Raw genomic sequence first — 20,445 nt, 5'->3', positions numbered from 1 at the left:
ACAAATTAAAGGATCTATTACAGCGGTGGTTTAGATTAATCAAGAACTAGACCTTTGTTATATACGAACATTCAAGTTATTTTTTTCAAACATACCTTGCAAGAACAAAACTTATTGGTGTGCATGTTGATCTCAGTTCAGACAGCCCAAACATGCATTTTATTCTTGGACTAAGATAAGACCCGTCCGGGAAACCACCCCACAGGACAGGGTTTAGATTAATTCAGGACTAGACCTTTATGTAGTTTTTACAAACATACCTTACAGTAAATATTACTGGCATTCATCTTGAGAAAAAAAATAATGGCACATAAATATTTTAGGATATGTTAAAACATGCATTTTAGTTTGATACTAGACTTAAGCCCTGTCTGGGAAACTCTCCTATAGGATCTATAGGTGGTTTCTCAGACAGGGATTAAACTAGTCCTAGACTAAAATAAAATGATGTAAGAGCTGTCCAACTTGCACTGACATATCTTAAAATACATCAGTGTCCTTTGTTTTGCCTCAAAATGCACACAGGTAATGTTTTTAGTAAGTCATGTTTGTTAAAACTAGTTATATTTCCTAATTTAACTAAGGCCTAGTCCTGGTTTAAACAAATTCCTGTCTAGGAAACCACCCCCTAATGTTGAGTAATCGTTACACCACTGAAAATAAAGAGCAAAAGATCTCTTCTGTCGTTCTCTTTCCATTTCAATTGTTTCGGCTAAACACAAATATGTTTAGACTGATCCAAGGTTGAGATTTTAGTACATTTCCGGAAACTTTCCATGGGAACTTATCTGGGGAATTTTGGAAATATTTCAAATTGGAAACTAAACATGAATTTATGGGAATTTACGGGAATTAATTGGAAATTTAGGGAAATGTATATAAACTATATCTTATACAATTATGCGGCAAAATCTTTTTTTTTTTTTAGTACATTTAAGTTCCCTGTTATAAGCAACTCTGCATTTTTTTAAATTCCCCGTTTATTCCCATAATTTCCCATTAAATCTCATTCATTTCCATTAATTCCAATATATTCCCATTAATTCCAATATATTCCCATTAATCCCAATATATTCCCATTAATTCCTAAATATTCCCATTAATTCCAATATATTCCAATTAATTCCCATGGAATGTTTCCAGCCTTGAAAATCCCTGGAATTTTTCAACCCTTGTTAGAAGTAAACATTACTGTTTCTCTTAATGGATTTCAAGCCAAAACTGAAGTTGTCTTAGCTATGAAAAATAAACCAACATATTCAGCTCACCCAATCTTCCACATCCGGAGGAGAGTTGGGATCTTCAATCTCCTTCACACGACGCCACAGTATGTTGTCTTTGCCATGAGAATTGATCCGCATACGGGTTTTGATGGCAAAGACCATGATGATGATAAGAGCTGCGGTCACTATAAACCCCAAAACTAAAGCGATGGCCTGAGAAACAGAGAGAGAGGACGGTCAGTTCAGAACACAAAATCATATTATTCATATCGTAAACAAAAAAGAATGTGAAGAAAAATCTTGCTCACCTCCTGAGGATCCACGACGCAGTAATGATACAGATACTGGTTGACAAACATACCGGACATCTGAGGCTGCTGGTAAGCAGCACACATGGCGTAGACCTGGTTAAACTGTACCGAGCCGGTCGTCTGGGCCATCGGGTAAACCGTGACCAGATAGACTATCGTGGCAATAAACATGAGGAAACCCATAATGGCACTAACAATTATAACAATCAAGTAGAACTTCCTGCCCATGGTTGACCTATGGTGCGAGATGATCATGATGAAGATGATGAGAAGAGCGATGAAGGTCATGATTGCCATGGCGATCATAAAACCCTTTCCCTGCCTGGGGTCGTTCTGAGAGCCGAGGATACCGTAACCGAAGCCTCCCCCGTAACTTCCCATTCCGTAGCCAGTTCCTCCAAAGCCACCTCCATAAGAACCACCTCCATACCCAGCTCCATAACCTCCTCCTCCATAGCTGTTTCCATAAGTTCCAAATCCAGCCACTCCAGCATCCGTATCCCAGGCCAGAGTCGATGCTACGCATACGAAGATGCCCACGCAGCAGATCACAGACAGGACACACATGATTTTGATGATGCCCGGTGGAGACGTCCAGCGATAGAAGTGCTGGAACTCATCGTCGGGGTAGTACGAGTACGCAGGCTCGGGTACAACATTACTGGAGACAGAAAGATGCAGAGAGTTAAAGAACACATTCACAATGATATACAATCAACTGATAACTGAGGTGTTGGCCAAATGATCAGTAAACAAGGTTACATGTTTCAGTTTCTTTTCTTTTATTAATCTGTTAAGAGATGTCTGATACTCTTTAAAGAAGTTGTTTAGATGTTTCAGTCAGTGTGAACATCGTTGGTGAGATTTTTGTTTGTCTTCTGCTTATTTAACACAAGGCAAAGAGAAACTCGATACTTACTATCCATTATCACCCTGCTCAAAATCATAGGGCGGTGGACTCCCTTTCGGTCCCGAAGACATTCTTCATGAAAGACAAAAGACTGAGTAAATACATATGAGAATAAAAATAAATAGTATCACGTGCTTTACGTTAAAAATATTTTAAACGAATTAAATGACGCATTATTTTATTCATTACACAGAGAAGTCTTTAAAATAACTATTATTAGTGCGCAAATCACAGTATAAAATGTAATACGTTTTAATATTTAAGAGAAATACACAATAAACGAGAAACAAATAATTCCCGATTTAAATAAAACGAAACACTTGACAGTAAAGACAGTGATTGGTTGTTTGTTTATTAGCTGGATTAAATCTCAGTAATTACTCGATTAGTTAGTTCTTTAGATCAGTAAGTCTTTAACAGAATTAAAGTAATGCAACATGAAACACAAATAAAAGTTATACTAGAGTTTCAGTCTTACCTGTTTGTGAGGGCGTTCGCGCGCTGTAATGTTCCGGGTGTTTCACTCCTCAATCAGGTGAGACAAACAACCTGCCGTTTAACTAACTAACCACCTCCCACTCACACACGAGCGCGCGCACACATACGCGCACTTCGCCTGTTTCTCAATGCGATGGCTGGTCGCATTTGTAGACTGCGTACGTCATCAAGACGGCCTTATTTTAGAATATTAACTATTATAAAGTTGACTATTATTCTTAGTTAATCGTAAATCGTTGTAATATGCTTTTGACTTGCGAATGTAATGCTTAGTTAACTGAAATACACCAAACTGAATGACGTATGCAGCCTGCACATGCGACCTACGGAGGCTGCAGCCTTCAGATTAAGAAACGGCGCCCCCGCAGACCGACAGGCGTATGAAATTAAATTATCGCGAGAGCGAATCAACAGCCGTGCTCTCGCGGAATCATGATGTCATACACTGAAAGATCTGCGCAGTAGCGCATTCCATGGATCCTATGTAAACTCAAACGCAGAAAAAGATAGAGAGCCGTATTTAAATTGACATTTTTATAAGCAGCTCACTTAGGCCCTCATAACTTTTTCTCTTATAACTCAACTTATATTTCTCATGTAAAGTGAAGCAACTTGACAGATTTTTCTAGTCTTTAAACATTATAAATTGTACTTTTACAGAAAAATACCTATAAATGTTTTTATCTATCACTACACGAGTTCTTAAATATTTAGAAAATTGCAAATCATCATATTATTTAGAATTGCACTACTAATTGTAATGTATTTTTACTTTATTGAACTTAAAGCATTGACATCAAGTCTGAAATATAAACAAACAAAGCATGTTTTCATAATAAAGTACCTTTTTATTAAAAAATTAAGTCAATATAAACAAATGTGCATGAAATGTTCGGACTTTTCACTCTTAACAGCATTTGCATAAAATCTCAGTGTTTAAATCACATATTCAAAATGCATGCACAGCACAAGCTATAGGTTGCATTTAAAATTAGTTAAGTGGTTGTTCAGATATTATAATACAGCTATAATTTCATTAAAAAATCAATACATTTGTAGATAAACACAGTGCATTTGCATAAAATATATCAAATGAGTCAATAAAAAATATTTGTAGTAAACAGAAACTGAAGCATTTGCATATATACACATGTTGAGCTCAGAATCACACAGCATTTCTTTAAACATCAGGCAATTCATTACGAAATTAAACATGAAGATGTTGTTTTTATTCAGTAATGAAGATCAGAGAGAGTTTAATAGTAGCATATGCACCTCATGTCAATAGTGTTTCTAATATATGCAATACCATCCACACGACTGTGGCTCTGAAGGTTTAGGGATGATCACGTTCAGTGTCCCGGCATAAAATTAACATTTTTTTCCAGTAAAAATCCAGCGCTGTCCGTTTCAGCCGTAGCCATCATTCCAGCCCATCACTTTGTCATATTCGTGAATTCTCTGCTTGATGTGGGAAAGTTTGTTTTTCAGGTATTCACATCTCTCTTTCTTCTCCAGAAATGAAGGATCCTTAAATAGGAAAAGTTTAACATAAAAAGATAAATAGTACAGTCTGAGGCTTAAATATTACACCAAACAAGCTAAACTGTTAATACTCATGTCACTTGTTAATAGTCGTGGGATGCCTGTACTCTGTACACACAGAGAAGAATAATTTAGAAATGTATTTCTATATTTAAATGTGTCTGTCACTCCATAAGTGTTTTTACAGAGAATCAGCTGAGGATCTGGTGGACAGCTATTTCCTCCCCTTAAAAGACACAATAGATTCTGTAAGGAAAACAAACTCCACCCCCTCCTTCCTAAACAATCTCCTCTCTTCCTCCACTCATCAGAATTCCTAAAGCATTCAGTGTTGTAAATCTGTCAAACAGGATCTACACAAAACCTACAGGCCCACACAAGCCCTGTTGGAAGGCCATTTTTTCACATTTTCCGATTTGGGGTAAACACTGCTGAATTCGTAAAATAGGTTAAACAGAGCTTACAGTGCCACACTGTAAAGTATAATCAAATAATTAAATAAATAAATAAAAATACGGTGGATTTGTAAATAAAAGACGTTCCGACCGAGTGTAAATCTGTGATGTCATCGGTGTTGTTCTGCAGGATACAGGTTCTGTGTGGTATGAATGCTATAACAGCACTTCACTGGCTGCTGGGATATCATCTCTCAGGTCATCATATGCTCCACTAAAAACAACTGCAAATATTTATGAATATTGGGGCAGATTAAGCATATATAACGCAATTACCAGCTTTTTCCTTTGGTACTCCTGAAGAATTTTGTTAACACGATCACGCTCCTATGGGAGACATTGAGAGATTTTTTGTTTTCTTACATGACTACAACAATCCAATAGAAGCTTCACTTTTCACTTTGAGAAAAAAAAATACTACAAATAGTTATTTTAGGATATTCAAGCAGTTTTGACAAACATATCATACAAAAAAAACAAAAAAACATTAGTGATTGTGTTTGAGGCAAAACAAAGGCACTCATATATGTTAAAGGAGTCATAGTATTAAAATCAGACTTTTTCTATTTAAAAAAAGCATGTGAAAAAATAGGTAATCCAGATTTTGCCTGTTTTAAGACGTTGGTAGTGAGTCTTACTGTGGGTTCATACCAGACGCGGTAGAGACGGCAAAAACGTGATATTCGCGTGTAGTTGGAAGCTTGAACATTTTAAGTTTACTTGCTTCTTCTAGTCATTCGAGACATTCACGCGGAAATTCTCGTCATGGGAGGGGCTTCTGCGACTCTGCTCACTTCCTGTATTCACGTCACTACTAGAGCAAGCTCCTGAATTGGTTAATGCGGCGAGTTTGTCTGCCAAAGTTCAGATTGTTCAACTCGCGCATTTCCCGCGGCAACGCTCATTCGCGCCACAAGATATCCAGATGCGCGTCAACGCGTCTTTATATTGACTTTACATTGAAATCACTCGCGTTTGACACCTCTACCGCAGCTGGTGTGAACGCACCAAAAAAGCAGGTTTTTGACCCCGTAAACCATGACTTCAAAACCACGTCTTACGACTCGGAACTGGGAGTACATCGATCTAGTATGAGTTCACGGGTGGAAAGTCACAGGTTTGACTGCCGTTCCAGTGCACTTTCACGGGTAGAAGGTTGGAAAAACACGTGTTACAGGTTGCCTGAAACGCAGCATTATTACAAAAATAACGACCCTTAATCTGCATTTAGTGCAGAGAGAAAGAGAGAAAATAATCGCCAGCACAATTGAGTTTTAATTTCAACAAATCACCATTATGGCGATCAGTGTTTGCATGTCATGAGCTCATTTGCATTTCAAAGGAAACACCCAAAAACGGCACATTATGCTCACACCTACAAAGTGGCAATTTTAGCACGCTATAATAAATTATCTATATTGTTATTTGAGCTAAAACTTAACACACGTACTCTGGGGACATCAAAGCCTTATTTTACATCTTAAAAAAACTAGAATATAACTCCTTTAAGATATGTCAGTGCAAGATGTTTTTAAATTAAGGCAGCTCAAACATGCATTTTATTCTGGGACTAGCCCTGTCCGAAAAATCACCCCAAATAGTTTAATACTGTTTAATAAATGTTTTTCTAAATCCTAAATATATAATGACCAGTGTGTTTTACCAACTGCAAGAAACATTTGAATGACATACAGGGTATTAGAAATAAAGATTGTATGTATAGTATAAACAGTAACATACCATCTGACTTGTGGGGTTCTGAGGTAAACTACGCATCATCACATCCATTTCATCAAACTTCTTTAGTATCGCTTGAACCTCCACATGAAGCTCTTTATACTCAGAATACTGGTCATTAAAGACGGCTTTATACTGGTCTCGCTGGTCATCGGTGCGGATGGTTGGATATTTACTAAACAAAAAACAACAATGAGATCATCAACAAAAATAACTACTGTTTATTTTTCCAAAATCCGTGATCGTGAAACAGGTACGTACGCAATGTAGTCAGGCATGATCACAGGTTTGGGAGCGTGTCCAGCTGGAATGTGTCCTTTCACAATTTTGGGCTTGGAGATGGCGGGGGCGGCCATGGAGGCATTCTGTACAGGCGCTGAGACAGAAATCAACTCCCTTGATCCATCAACAGCCTACCACAGTGACACAACATTAGTGCTACAATATCAGCAAAAACCAAGTTTTTGTGATTACTGTATTAAACATAAAATCATCCTACATACTGTAAAGAACATTCTATGAAAATATAAACTTGGTATCTCTATTATATTGATCATGTCCGAGATTAAAATCAATGATGGTCACATATCCTGTGTTATGTCTATACTACGACTTGGTTATGGTTACCAAAAGGCAACTGGATTAAATGCATCAATAATGTGACCTCAGACAAGTGCACTAGTTGGGTAACATTGGTGAGTAACTTTATTGAGGGATTTGATTTAATTGAGAAATTAAAGAGCAGCAATGCATTATGGGACAAAATGAAACACTTGCCAAGGGCACTGCTGCAGGAGAATCTCTTGGCAGCATCTGCAAAACACGTGGAGAAGATTCGGTAGATGTTATAACTACAGTTTATTTATTTAGAACAAATCTAGACACGGGCAATGAAAAATTCATCAATCTCACCTCATGCCCGTGGCGTTCTTTAAGTCTCCGAGCTGCCTCGTGTCGCCACAGTTTCAGACACACTATGGCTCCAACCAAGTACACAATCATGGTAAAAAAGAGGAAGATGATGGCAGCCGTCTGTGCGGCTTCGGTGCGGCAGAACACACCGTTTATGCCGTTATTGAAATACGGATAGTAGCAAAGGCCGCCTCGTAAGGTGTCATTTACATACACACAACCGGCAGCCAAGAGCAGGACCGCAAGGGCCAGGTTTATGAAGAATTCGGTTAAAGGCCACCAGGTTGAATCTAACAGGATCATTCGGTAGTACATGGTCATGCCAAGGACTAGCAAGATAACAGTCACTATCCACGCCAGGCCTGTAATCACAAGAATGAATGGTGTCTTGGGTCCAGTGTAGTAGGCATTACCGTACCCTCCTCCGTAACCTCCCCCGTAACTTCCGTAAGAAGAACCTCCGCCGTACGCTCCGCCAGGTTGTGAGTATCCGAACGTGTTATACCACTCATTGTCTTTGTGAATGGAAGCGCAAACGCAGGCGAAAATCGCCGCCCCCAGAAGCAGCTCCACACAACCTAGAATGCGCAAAAGTCCTGCCCAAGACTTCATATAAGCGTAGCGCTGGTTGTACTCCTCGACTTGTTCAGCGTAAGTCAAAGTTGTGTGTACGGTACGGCCGTCCACCGATTCCAACGGTTCGCCCAACAGAATGGCTTCATGCTCTTTACGGGAGTTATAACTGCCCCCGGAACCTCCGTACGGGTCGCGGTACGAGCCGGGAATCGGCGGGGGAGTGCAGGGAACGCCCTCAGTGGTGGAGTTCTTGTTGCTTGACCCAAACATGGATTTTAACTTGCTGCTTCCACTGCTGGACCTGAAGATGTTCTTCCATGAGTCTGGGATGAAACGATGGACAGGTTTGATGTCGATGGCCGAATCGTCGTTGTCTTCACTTCCGCTGGGGTCAAACTCGGGCCCCACAGGTGGTTGGTGCGGTAGGGGAGGTGGTGGGAAATGTTCAGAGCGAAGAGACAATTCAGGTGTTCTCTGATAATCCAAGCTATGAAGACTCGGGAGCGAGCCGTTGGGCACATCTCCGTTGTGAGGCATTTTCTGGACACGACGTCCAGCCAAGTCCTCTGCGGAAGATGCAATTATCCCTAGGGAAACATTACGTATAGAGGTATAAGAATAGAAGCAAGAAAGATTCACAAATTGGTTTAAGCTCTTGGAGACCTGTAGTTCTCAACTAGTCTGATCACGTCGATCTAATAGGGTTACGATATCAAAATGATCACTATATTTAACTCTTGCCCTGCCAATGATGAGTTATCTCGTCAATTACAAGTTTTTACGACAATCCATCTTTCCGCCATTATCCACTGGGTGGCGCACTGACCCACCTTATAACACACTGAAGTATCCACTGATCCAAAAACAGTAAGGGGCTGGACACACCAAAACTTTTACGGCCACGGCCGGCGCATGTTTTCAATTGCTGAGCACAGAGAGTTGAAAAATGTTCAACTTTGGAAGAAAAGCTCCGCTCGTCAATGTCAGTTCTCACGCGGCCGTCCAATCACAGTGGAGGTGGGGCGGGACAAGTATCACAGCAACCAACCGGCTCACAGCTGACGTATCAGAGCTACCAAAGCGCTTAGCTGAAGAAAGCTGGCACTCAGCTGAAAAACAGCTGACATTCGGTGTTGTCCAGGCGTTTTCAGACGCGTTTAAAAGTTTTGGTGTGCACAACCCCTAAAAAGTCTGTGTATGTTTTTATCATTATTCTGCATCTGATCTCTAACAAAAATGGAATTATCTTAGCTTTTTGCTCAAAATTTTGTATTTTTGTAGAAACCTACAGAATATTTGCGATGTAATAAAAAATGAAAAAATGAAGATAGGATAAAACTGTTTTGTTTGTTTTTTAGAGCAGATGGTGTGTTCTTTCATTTGATATATTGTATGTTTATATATTTAAAGAAGAACATTTCTGTAAGGCATTAAACTTTTGTGAAAATCATAAAAATGTTGGTGCTGGCTGGCAACTTTTTCTAAAACGCTGGTGGGAAAGAGTTAAAGGGGCCATGGCACAAGACTTTAAGATGTCAAATAAATCTTTGGTGTCCCCAGAGCACATATATGAAGTTTTAGCTCAAAATATCCCACAGATAATTTTTATAACATGTTAAAATTGCCACTTTAGGTGTATGCAAAAATGTGCCATTTTAATGAGCGGTTTGTTGCAATTGAAACTCAATTTTGCTGTGAATTATTTTCTTTTTCTCCGCACTAAATGGCAGTGCTGTGATTGGATAGTGCAGATTAAGAGCTCCTTATGACATCATAAGGAGAGACAAATTTCAACGACCTATTTTCTCATGTGCTTGTAGAGAATGGTTTACCAAAACTAAGTTACTGGGTTGATCTTTATCACATTTTCTAGGTTGATAGAAGCACTGGGGACCCAATCATAGCACTTAAACATGGAAATAGTCAGATTTTCATGCCATGGCCTCTTTAAAGTGATAGTTAACCCAAAAAATAAAATTCTGTCATTATTTACTCTTAAATAACGTTTTCATTTTTGGCTGAACTATCTCTTTAATAAGTGTTCACTTGCAATGAGGAAATGCTGACAATATTATGCAAGTTTTTGTTTACTTTTCAAGTATAGTGTTGGTTCACTACTTGATGTTTATTGTAAGATCTGTCCAGAAATAAAACTAGTTGAGAACCACCGATCCAAAGCATTAATCCAGGCATCCATTGTGAGCTAGGAAATATACTATATAATATGACACCAACTATAATATAATTTCTAAATAATATATACTTTATAACTGATAACTTTCAAGTTATGACATAGGAAATGACCTTCTACAGAAGAGAAAAGATGCCAAAAAGAGATAAAGCAAGACATACCCTTCTCCACAGAAAATATAAGACCTTTATCACAAATAATCACTACTTGTGATGAGCTACAACATTCAGCATCTTAAGAAGCAACAGTGTCTCAAAAACCCAAATAATGTGCAGTGGTCAGGTTTTACTGAGTGTTTAACCATAAATTACCTACTTATTACACGGCTAGCCACTGAATAAATACATGGACATGAAATATTGATTTGAGTTTAAATTATTTAACGTGAGTGAAAGGAGATGGTGAAATGCCATAAGACACATGAAACTAGCACAGTTAGGGATAGCTGTCACAGCTGACCAATCACAATTAAGTATTCCACAGGGCCGTGTAATAAATGTTCATATTAATTGATCTATAAGGATCTTTATGACACTGGTGCTTCTCAGATCAGTTGGTCCAACCCTATGACCTAAACCCAGCGGTAAATGCAGTATTAATGGTGTGAACTCTAAACCCACAGGGGAGACGACCGCAACCCAAACATTTGACACAAATGGAACCAAGAGAACCACGGAGGACAGAAACAAACATGCCTGTGCTAGATGTCTGATTGGGTAATCAAACGACTGATATTAACAACTCAACGGCATAAAACAAGAAAAACAATCTTCAATGTTCTTCCTTATGCATAGTTTACCTAACAGAACAAGAGAATAAAACAACAAATATCAAACAACAAGAGAAACAAACAAATGTGTTTATTGAATACCTTTCACACGCAGGCACTGAGCAAGACTTACATTGGTCTTGAGTTCAGTGAAGTAAACTTCATTTGTTATACAGTAGATAAATTAAGCTGCCTGAAAAACAACAAACAAAAATAATGCAATTTAATAAAAGCAATTCACAGGTTATGTATGACAAGACATGTAGTGGTGAGCGGGGCACAAACTAACGCGGGGTTAAAGGATTAGTCAATTTTCTTAAAGAAATCCAGATAATTTACTTACCACCATGTCAACCAAAATGTTGATGTCTTTCTTTGTTCAGTAGAGAAGAAATTATGTTTTTTGAGGAAAACATTTCAGGATTTTTCTAATTTTAAATGGACATCAATGGACCCCAACACGTAACAGATTTAATGCAGTTTAAACTTGCAGTTTCAAAGGACTCCAAACAATCCCAAACGAGGCACAAGGGTCCCATCCAGCGAAACGATTGTCATTTTTGACACGAAAAATAAAAAAATATGCACTTTTAAACCACAATTTTGCGTCTATCTCCAGTCCTGTGACGTGCCAGCGTAACCTCACGTAATTGCGTAATGCCGTGGAAAGGTCACGTGTTACATATATGAAACGCACATTTGCGGACCATTTTAAACAATAAACTGACACAAAGACATTAATTAGTATCATTCAACATACAACAACATCGGGACGGTCCTCTTTCTCCACCCTTGTAAACACTGGGGCGTAGTTTTGCATTCGCCATCCGTGACCTCTTGACGTGACGACGTATTGCGTGAGGTCGAGAAGTTGTGGTTTAAAAGTGCATATTTTTTATTTTTCTTGTCAAAAAATGACAATTGTTTCGCTAGATAAGACCCTTATGCCTCGTTTGGGATCGTTTAGAGTCCTTGAAACTCAGTTGAAACTGCAAGTTTAAACTGCATTAAATCTGTTAAGTGTTGGGCTCCATTAAAGTCCATTAAAATGAGAAAATACTGGAATGTTTTCCTAAAAAAACATAATTTCTTCTCGACTGAACAAAGAAAGACATCAACATTTTGGATGACATGGTGGTGAGTAAATTATCTGGATTTTTTTTAAAGACAATGGACTAATCCTTTAATTGTAACAAGGCTACTTTACATATTTCTACAGGGCAAAGTAATTTGTGCTTTTTGTCAGAAGATCTTTTGTGTTTTGGTTAAGATATTGAACAAAGAATGTTTTGGAAGCATGCAAGTAAATTTCTTTATCTGATGTTTATTATTTCTGAGTTGGGTGTGTAAGTCACCAAATCCAACCTTATATTATTGTGTAATAATCACTGTCTTGTTACCTAAAACATAACACCACTTTAAAACATGTCAGCAACTCCTAGTAACTGATAGCTGAGATTGAAAAAATTTCACACAGTGTTACAATGAAGCATCAGGTATACAATGATAATGAAATGAAAACAATGTAAAAACTATTTATCAAAACGATAACTGCATTTTCTAGCAGGTGTTACAACAAATCCTCTGTTTGATACAATGAACCCCACCTATGGGGTAACATTTGCTCTCCTGTCACTTTCTGTGTAATTGTATGATAACGGTACGTCACACAAACAAACTTTAAGTGACATTTGTAGCAGAGATGAGTGTGTAGATTGTGTAAAAAAATGATTCATCTAACTTAAATATTTTTTGAATGATGAAGCCAAAGCCAAAAAGCGTTACTTTGTGCACTTTGCGCTCCCCTACACCCTGTTACAAAAACTACCATGGCAGTGTTATGATTTATGACATTGTAATGTCACAGAAACATGGATATTTAATGTGGTACTGTATCTTGGTCATGTACTATGATATTTTTGTGTGTCATTTTTTACCTGATACCTGGTTTTGGTCTCTAGTATTACTACACATTTTTATGTATACTAGTCTTATTAACTATAATGACTTAACTGTAGTAGGCTATGCTATTGTATATAATATAATATATACTATTTTAACGTTCAAAAACTCTTTTACTGCATTTTACCGTATTTTACTGCAGTTTACCGTATGCATTACTTTGTGCATTTTTCATATCATATTACATTTCCTGTTTAAATGTGACCAAGCATCAAAACTAAATCATTCAAACAGATCGCAACATTTAAAATGTAACACATGAGAAGTAAACGCGCCTCGTGCAGCGTAGCAGACATTTACGTATGGCATATGAAGTCATAAAACACAAGAAAATGTTTGATAAGGTGGAAATAAACGACCGTACAACAACAACACTGACAAACAGATGTGGATACAATAAAACATCAAATAACAGATCCTTACAAATGTATCCTAGTTCAGAGGCGTCAGTAGAAGAACATAAAGACTTATGATGAACTTTAAGGATGGTTTGGACTTACCTTTCCACTTTCAAAACGTTTTTGTTTCTCCACATTTTTTTCGGAACACACACTCAGGATCGGAAAGTTGTACCACGTGACGCAGCCGATCCCTGTGTGTGACGTCAGCAGAGACTTTAGACTTTACCTGAAGAGGGAGATAAAGGCCGTTTCTCAATCTGAAGGCTGCAGCCTCCGCAGGTCGCATTTTTAGGCTGCATACGTCATATTTCAGAATATTAACAATTATAAAGTTGACTTTTATTCTTAGTTTATCATAAATTGTTGTAATATGCTTATGACTTGCGACTTTTATGCTCATTTAACTTAAATAAACCAAACTCGATGACGTATGCAGCCTCCATATGCGACCTCCGCAGGCGACAGCGTATCGGATTGGGAAACGGCCAAACACACTTGTGCTTTTTTGTTTCTACACTTGAAACTTCTTTTGCAGGCTATGATTTCACTGGCTGAAACTGGTGACTAATGTCAGCACAGATACTTTCAGGGTATTTACATAATCTGTGTCATTGACAGGTATGACGTAATACGCCTGAAAACTCATGACCTTGTTTTTCACACTTTGTTTACAATAACTAAAATAAGTACACATTGTGTACAATAATGTGAATGGTGCATTATTTGTAATACTTTAACAATATGTTGATGTATTGAATTAGTTTGACTTGGTTGATGTATTTATATATCATTAGCATGGATATAATGAGCATATTTTGCTAAAAAAAAAACTTTAAATAAACAAGAGTTATTTTCACAGTACATCCCCCTTTTTTATATATATATGTGCTGCCATTAATAAATTCTCTGTATTCTTCTTTAGTTCCTCAATTATCTGGATTTCTGGTGTATTTGCATGTCATCTGAGAGTCATTGTTTGTCTCTTTCTCTTCCTCTCTGCATCACACCATTTGGACAGAAACAAGATGTACACAAACATTTATTTTAAAGGGATAGTTCACCCAAAAATCAAAATTTTGTCATCATTTTCACACACTCATGTTGTTTCAAACCTGTATACATTTCTTTGTTCTGATGAACACAAAGGAATATATTTTGAGGAATGTCTTATGTTTGTAACCAAACCGATCACGAGCCTCATTCACTTCCATAGTATTCTTGTAATCTACAATGGAAGTGAATGGGGCTTATGATCGTTTTGGTTTCAAACAATCCTCATAAATGATGACAGAATTGTCTTTTTGGGTGAACTATCCCTTTAAGGCCACCCTGCTTTCTATGATTAGCTATGAATTTAAATAACTTTCCTGTAAGTAAAATGGTCATTAATGAATTTAATGCTTGTATCTTATACATCTGACATTATGGTCTATTTCGTTATCCGCACAAAAGGTTATGATTCAATTCCACATACCACTGAAAAAAAAATACTGACAAAATGTATAACTTAATGCACAAATTAACTTTTTTTAAACTTCACGTAAATGTAAATTTTCAAATACATTTATTCTATTTTATAACTCATATTATGTTTTTTGAAAAAGTATTATTTTTTAGTTATTTTGCCACACATTTTGCTGCACATTATTATAGGCCTACACATCGTACTGTTTCAGCTTTAATGTAAATGTCCAAATCAAGATTGTGTCCTGTGGTCTAATAATGTTGTATCATCATTATAATAAAGTTAAAATAATCCTGCGGCTCCTTTAAGAGATCGGTGCGTCTCGCGCCGGGTTGAAATGGTCTCGCGCAGACAACTGTGGAATTTACTGAGGTAGAAGAAAACATTAGCGTGCGGCTAACAGTGAAAGAGTACAGTATTAAATCCCTTCAACGGAAGACACCGACTGAACTATGACACATATTAAGGTAGCGAATGAATTATTCAAATGAACATCCTGCTGATTTGAGCTTTATTTGTGTTTGTGTGATCAGATGTTAACGGCTAGCAGGCTAAGCTAGCTAGCAGATTGCAGATGAAAGCTGAACAGCTAAAGACAACTTTATGAAAAGAATACATTACTGAGTATTTTACTAGTGTAAATATGAGGTTAAGTAAGTATTATTACTTTTAGCTGAAATGTTTGACAAGACGTGATTTCTTAGTATTTGAGCAAAGTGCAGTGAGTAGGCAAGATAGGGACACGAATATGGGTTATTATCATCATCGACTTAAGTGTAGTTAAATATTAGTAATAAATATATTATCAATTTAATGGACGTTATTTAATAAACACAGCTCTTTCGACAATATTCATTTTCGAAACTATATATTACAGATTAATCCTAGATAGGCTAATAATATACAATAGTTAACTTACTTGCCTAGTGAAAGATGAAATGTGTATTTTTCTATTTACTGTTTTAGTATTTATAATTTACATTACTGTAATGAGTATTATTTGTTTTGTATCATTGCCATATCAAAACTATTCAGAAAGAGAGAAATGTTACTGTAATTTCTGATGTTGAAAATAAATGATCAATAACATTGAACATCATATGCTTTGTTTTTATTTTAGTATATTAGGTTGTTTGAGAACTGGTGCCTATTTCTTCGTTATTGTCTGTGCAGTGCCCTGTGTAGGATAATGATTTTATGTAAATTATTCTTGTTTTGATCAAATTTTTTTTGTTGCAGGGGTAAGTGAGGTGGATCATAATCTTCCTAGGATGGACAGCTATTTTAAAGCTGCTGTCTGTGACCTGGACAAGCTTTTGGATGACTTTGAACTCAATGCAGGTTAGTAATGTTTTGCTCTTTTGGAGTAAACAGAAATCAAGGCAGTAATACATTTGACCTTTTAAAGGATCATGAAAATGTGACTTTTTCCATGTTTAAGTGCTATAATTGGGTCCCAAGTGCTTCTGTCAACCTAGAAAATATGAAAAAGATCAACCCAGCATGTGAAAAAAATAGGTAATTGAAATGTGGCTCCCCTTGTGATGTCAGAAGGGGATATACGCCCCTTAATCTGCACTATCCAACCATGGCACTGCTATTTAGTGCTGAGAAAGAGAGAGAAAATAACTGACAAAAAACACCATTATGGGATCAGTGTTTGCATTTTATCAGCTCTTTTGCATTTAAAAATGTAATATAATAAAATTATAAATAATTTATATAACAAAGTTTGTTGACTAGTGTAAATGTCTTTTATGTATCTATCTGAAATGTTATTTACTAATTTTAGGTATTAATGCTGTATTGTAGCTTAAAGTGCTATATGAGCGTAATGTTGTCTTTTTTTATTTCAGATGAGCTTGAAAACAAATCCGGCACATTTGCAAGCCCTTCCTGCTCGGACTCCTCGGTCTCCACCGGCCTTCATTGCTTAATACCAGAGCAACACACTGTCTCTCAAACTGTCCCTGATGTCAGTAGTCTGCACTATGGAATAACATCACAGAGTATTTCTTTAAACCAAAAAGATTCATATTCAAACGAGAGACCTCTCACAGGTGTAGACCTCCTGTCCTCTGTTGACAGCAGAGGCATCAAAAGTTCAGCACCTCCTTGTCCGGATAGATTATTAAAGCCTGTGTGTGACCTGGTTAATGATACAGGGTCTGCTAACCTCGAGCAGACCGATGGTCATGGTGAAGATTTCAAAGAACAGGAAGTTACCGAGACACACATTAATGAGGTGCTGCTAGTGGACTTCAGCAGTCCAGTTGTTTCTTGTCCAGAAGACATTTCAAACCCCAACCATGGTGAATTACAGAAACGTGACTCTGAAACAGCTTGTAACTCCCTCAGCTTACTGGATGTCATATTGCCTGCGGCTCCAGACAAGATTTCTGATCTTCGCGATTCATGTCCCATAATGCCTTTAGATAGCAAACAGTCAGACTGTCCTGAAGAGTCAAACTCTAATGATCAGATTTGCCCTCCATGCAATTCCAAGTATGAGGAAGTGTTCAGTAATTCAGGTTCTTCTGCTTCAGAGGAGCAAATTTTAGCAGCCAATGATGAGCGGACTGTCTCATTCCAGCCTGATAGTCGACCTTCTGAAGACAGCAGTGTCGAAAATTCAGAGCATGCACCAATAAGTCCCTCTTCTGAGCAGGAACCTAGTTTGTCCTGCTTGCCCATGGCTGTTTCGATGTGTGGATCTCTCGTGGCATCGTTAGACCCTCAGGAGACAACGGTGCTTGCAACCAAAGATGAAGCTGAACCAGCCGTTCAGGAGGATGAAGAGTTAAATCTACCGTTAGAAAAGCCGGTCAATCTGCTCTCCTCCTTCAGACCTGATTCTTCACCTGAAGATGAACCTGAGCTAGTCCAGATCATGTCTAACCCAGAAGGAGCATCTGCTGTCTCGGGTCATTACCCTGAGAGAAATTTTAAGCGCACGATATCGCCAACAGATAGACTTAAACGTAGAGATTCTTCTCCTTATGGAGAGAGCCCAAATTATTCTTATGATATTGCTAATGATTATCTTCCTGAAAGCGACCAGGCCACAATGATGGTTACGGATGAGGAGCTTGATGCGTTTTTGATGGGTCAGTGCGTGAAAATCAACCCTGACGCGGAAAATCTCGTAGATGATGGTTTTTCAGAATTTAACGGAAATGTGGAAGGTGACGCCTTTTTAGACGGGGAATTGCAAAGCTACAAAGTAGATTCCTTCGCGTCGCCTGAGAGCGATGGATCGCTTCAATATTTGGAAGAGAGTGAAGGTTCAAATATTTCTTCTTCTTCTCAGGACAGTAGCCCAATAAGAGACTCCACACCGGCGGTTAATCACGATAACATAACCAGCCCTGTTGAGATTCAGTCGGTTTGTTGTCCAAGCCCAGAGTTGAATTATGGAGGAGCAAGACCAAAGCAATTGTCCAACCAAACCGCACGGCCCCCATCAGCAAGACACAAAACCATCCAACCCGAAGCAGACGTGACCGACCCGCAGGTTTCACAATCTCACGGCCAGGTTGCAAGTAACTGTGAAGAGCCCTCTTATCAGCAATACGATGACAGTTATGGTCACGATGAGCTCTCGGAGCCTCCGCCTTACCCAGGAGAACCACTGGAAGATGGGGAAGCATCTCTGGATCAACCGAGGAAAACAGATGAAGGTCTTGGTTCGAAGCAGCCGCCTTGGGTGCCTGATTCTGAAGCTCCTAACTGCATGAATTGTATGCAAAAGTTCACCTTTACCAAGAGGAGACATCATTGCCGGGCATGTGGGAAGGTGAGCGTTCAAACGTTTCCAATATTTTTGTCGTACCTTTTTTTTATGGAATAATGTGTCTGATGTTGTTGCACGTGGCTTTGCAATAAATCGCTTCTGATTTTCAAATTTTGATTCAAACAATTACAAAAACAAGATAATCGAGGTAAAACAATTATTGTGCGATTAAGATACAAATTGCGTTCTGCTGGACCGATGTGTTTGTAAGGCACTTCGAAAGCACCACTGCTTTGACATGTGTAGCCTTAAGGGGGTCACACACCGGACGCGCAGCTCAGCGCCACACAGCGCCGATCCGTTAAAAAAAATAGAACACATTGTTTTCTATGAGTATACGCACACCGGCGCCAACAGGTGGCGCCTGTTCGCGGCGCCCAGCTAGCTACGACTCAGGAAGTTGCTCAAATCCCTGTCGCGCCACTCACATAGTTTAACATTAAATAACATCATATTTGTCCTAAATCATTAACGATTAACATTTTCTGCTTACGTATATTTTGTATTTTGAAGTAGACGCTATCTAACTAAGCTTGCGCTATTTAATGTACACTTCCGGTGTACAATACCTCCGAGTTGTCCTAGACGCGGCTCGATGCTGCGCGTCCGGTGTGCGACCCCCTTAAGTCACTGAGTAATCGTGTTAAATAATCGTGATTATGATATTTCCCAAAATAATCATGATTATGATTTTGCCCACAATCAAGCAGCCCTATTTATTGCGTGATGTCATGATGCGGAATATAATTGAGGTTACGGTTAAATAACTTTTTAATGATAAAATCGGTGTGTGAATATTGTCATTTTAATAAGAGACTGTTAATTGTATTTATTATCAATAACAAACAGAATACACCATTATAATAATTATAATTCAGCCACGCAACCATTGAAGCCTAGGGCATAAATACAGAAATGTTTAGCTACAGTTACTTTCATAAGCATTTAAAAATGAGGTCAAATGTTGTGCACATCCAATTAGATTTAAGTTTATTAGTAAATTAGCATCTCATGTTGCTTCAGTTGTGAAAGTGACTTTATAGTAGCTTGCCCTGTGCTGATTTTTGAAGGTGAATGGAAAATAACCGCAATGTGAATCAATGAATTACCATGCAGTCAGGTCGCTTCATTTTAAAGCAAAGGTCTGTGACACAGTCCTGCTGTTTTGTTTTTATTTATATCTTCAGGAAAGCCTTAAAACCGTAGCTGTTACCCTGAGACAGCATAAGCATAAATTGTATGTATCAGTGTGAAGTCTTTTGTTGTTATCATGACGTCATTGAATGCTTTTTTCTTCCCCGGAGGTGCTAAATATAGAAATGGATTTGCTAGGTCAGCAGGGTGTATTTATAGTGCCTATACAGTTTCCCTCTTGCTCGAAAAGCTGCAATGAAATGTTATTCTGGAGACATTTGGCCTGTAAAGAAAATGGGTAAAAGGACACTGGAGACATTCTCTGGGTTTTAGTCATTTTTGAGTGAATAATGCCGTCTGCTTTGCAGGTGTACTGCGCAGGCTGCTGCAACCGTAAATGCAGACTGAAGTATCTGGAGAAGGAGGCCAGGGTCTGCGTCATCTGTCATGTTACCATACAGAAAGGTGAGTGGGAAATTACTGTCATTTACCGTATCTATGTTTGCCGTATCCTGATTCTCTGTGGCATTCTGTGTGTCTGACTAGAAATAAGAAGTTGGGAT

General features: G+C 38.2%; 3 protein-coding genes across 8 annotated transcripts in view; 1 reads left to right on the top strand and 2 right to left on the bottom strand.

The window, feature by feature from the left end:
• oclna (occludin a) overlaps positions 1-3,061 on the bottom strand; it is an 8,887-nt gene extending 5,826 nt beyond the window's left edge. Inside the window, exons 1-4 of the mRNA XM_073874602.1 lie at positions 2,923-3,061; positions 2,454-2,516; positions 1,532-2,195; positions 1,269-1,436 (exon numbers count right to left, since the gene is read on the bottom strand). Of these exons, the coding sequence (XP_073730703.1) occupies positions 1,269-1,436; positions 1,532-2,195; positions 2,454-2,515 (894 nt within the window). The 5' untranslated portion in view covers position 2,516; positions 2,923-3,061. The remainder of the gene's footprint in view (positions 1-1,268; positions 1,437-1,531; positions 2,196-2,453; positions 2,517-2,922) is intronic.
• Positions 3,062-3,800: 739 nt separating this feature from the next.
• marveld2a (MARVEL domain containing 2a) lies at positions 3,801-13,724 on the bottom strand. Of its 4 annotated transcripts, XM_055207441.2 has the most exons (9): positions 13,590-13,724; positions 11,261-11,320; positions 11,054-11,157; positions 7,592-8,754; positions 7,457-7,492; positions 6,941-7,092; positions 6,683-6,854; positions 5,219-5,269; positions 3,801-4,472 (listed from the first exon to the last, which is right to left on the bottom strand). In XM_055207441.2, the coding sequence occupies exons 4-9, from the start codon at positions 8,702-8,704 to the stop codon at positions 4,353-4,355; spliced, it is 1,644 nt and encodes a 547-aa protein (XP_055063416.1). In that variant the 5' UTR covers positions 8,705-8,754; positions 11,054-11,157; positions 11,261-11,320; positions 13,590-13,724; the 3' UTR covers positions 3,801-4,352. The 4 variants fall into 4 exon arrangements, with proteins under 4 accessions (XP_055063416.1, XP_055063414.1, XP_055063415.1 ...); XM_055207439.2 differs by lacking the exon at positions 11,054-11,157 and having other exon boundaries at positions 11,230-11,320; XM_055207440.2 differs by lacking the exon at positions 11,054-11,157.
• Positions 13,725-15,276: 1,552 nt separating this feature from the next.
• zfyve16 (zinc finger, FYVE domain containing 16) overlaps positions 15,277-20,445 on the top strand; it is a 23,145-nt gene continuing 17,976 nt past the window's right edge. For all 3 annotated transcript variants that reach the window (XM_055207447.2, XM_055207446.2, XM_055207445.2), the window contains exons 1-4: positions 15,277-15,422; positions 16,195-16,296; positions 16,812-18,751; positions 20,251-20,347. In XM_055207447.2, the coding sequence (XP_055063422.2) occupies positions 16,227-16,296; positions 16,812-18,751; positions 20,251-20,347 (2,107 nt within the window). In that variant the 5' untranslated portion in view covers positions 15,277-15,422; positions 16,195-16,226. The remainder of the gene's footprint in view (positions 15,423-16,194; positions 16,297-16,811; positions 18,752-20,250; positions 20,348-20,445) is intronic.

Source organism: Misgurnus anguillicaudatus, chromosome 12 (assembly GCF_027580225.2).
Source record: "Misgurnus anguillicaudatus chromosome 12, ASM2758022v2, whole genome shotgun sequence".
Lineage (NCBI taxonomy): Eukaryota > Metazoa > Chordata > Actinopteri > Cypriniformes > Cobitidae > Misgurnus > Misgurnus anguillicaudatus.
This window is presented reverse-complemented; position numbering and strand designations above follow the sequence as displayed.

Bases quoted from the DNA above. Each gene is read 5' to 3' on its own strand.
- marveld2a (XM_055207439.2), bottom strand. From the start codon at position 8,704: ATGCCTCACAACGGAGATGTGCCCAACGGCTCGCTCCCGAGTCTTCAT. The intron at 5,270-6,682 runs GTATGTTACTGT...TGTCTCCCATAG, and splicing joins AGAACCCCACAAGTCAGATG to GAGCGTGATCGTGTTAACAA. The intron at 4,473-5,218 runs GTAATTGCGTTA...TTCCTATTTAAG, and splicing joins AGTACCAAAGGAAAAAGCTG to GATCCTTCATTTCTGGAGAA.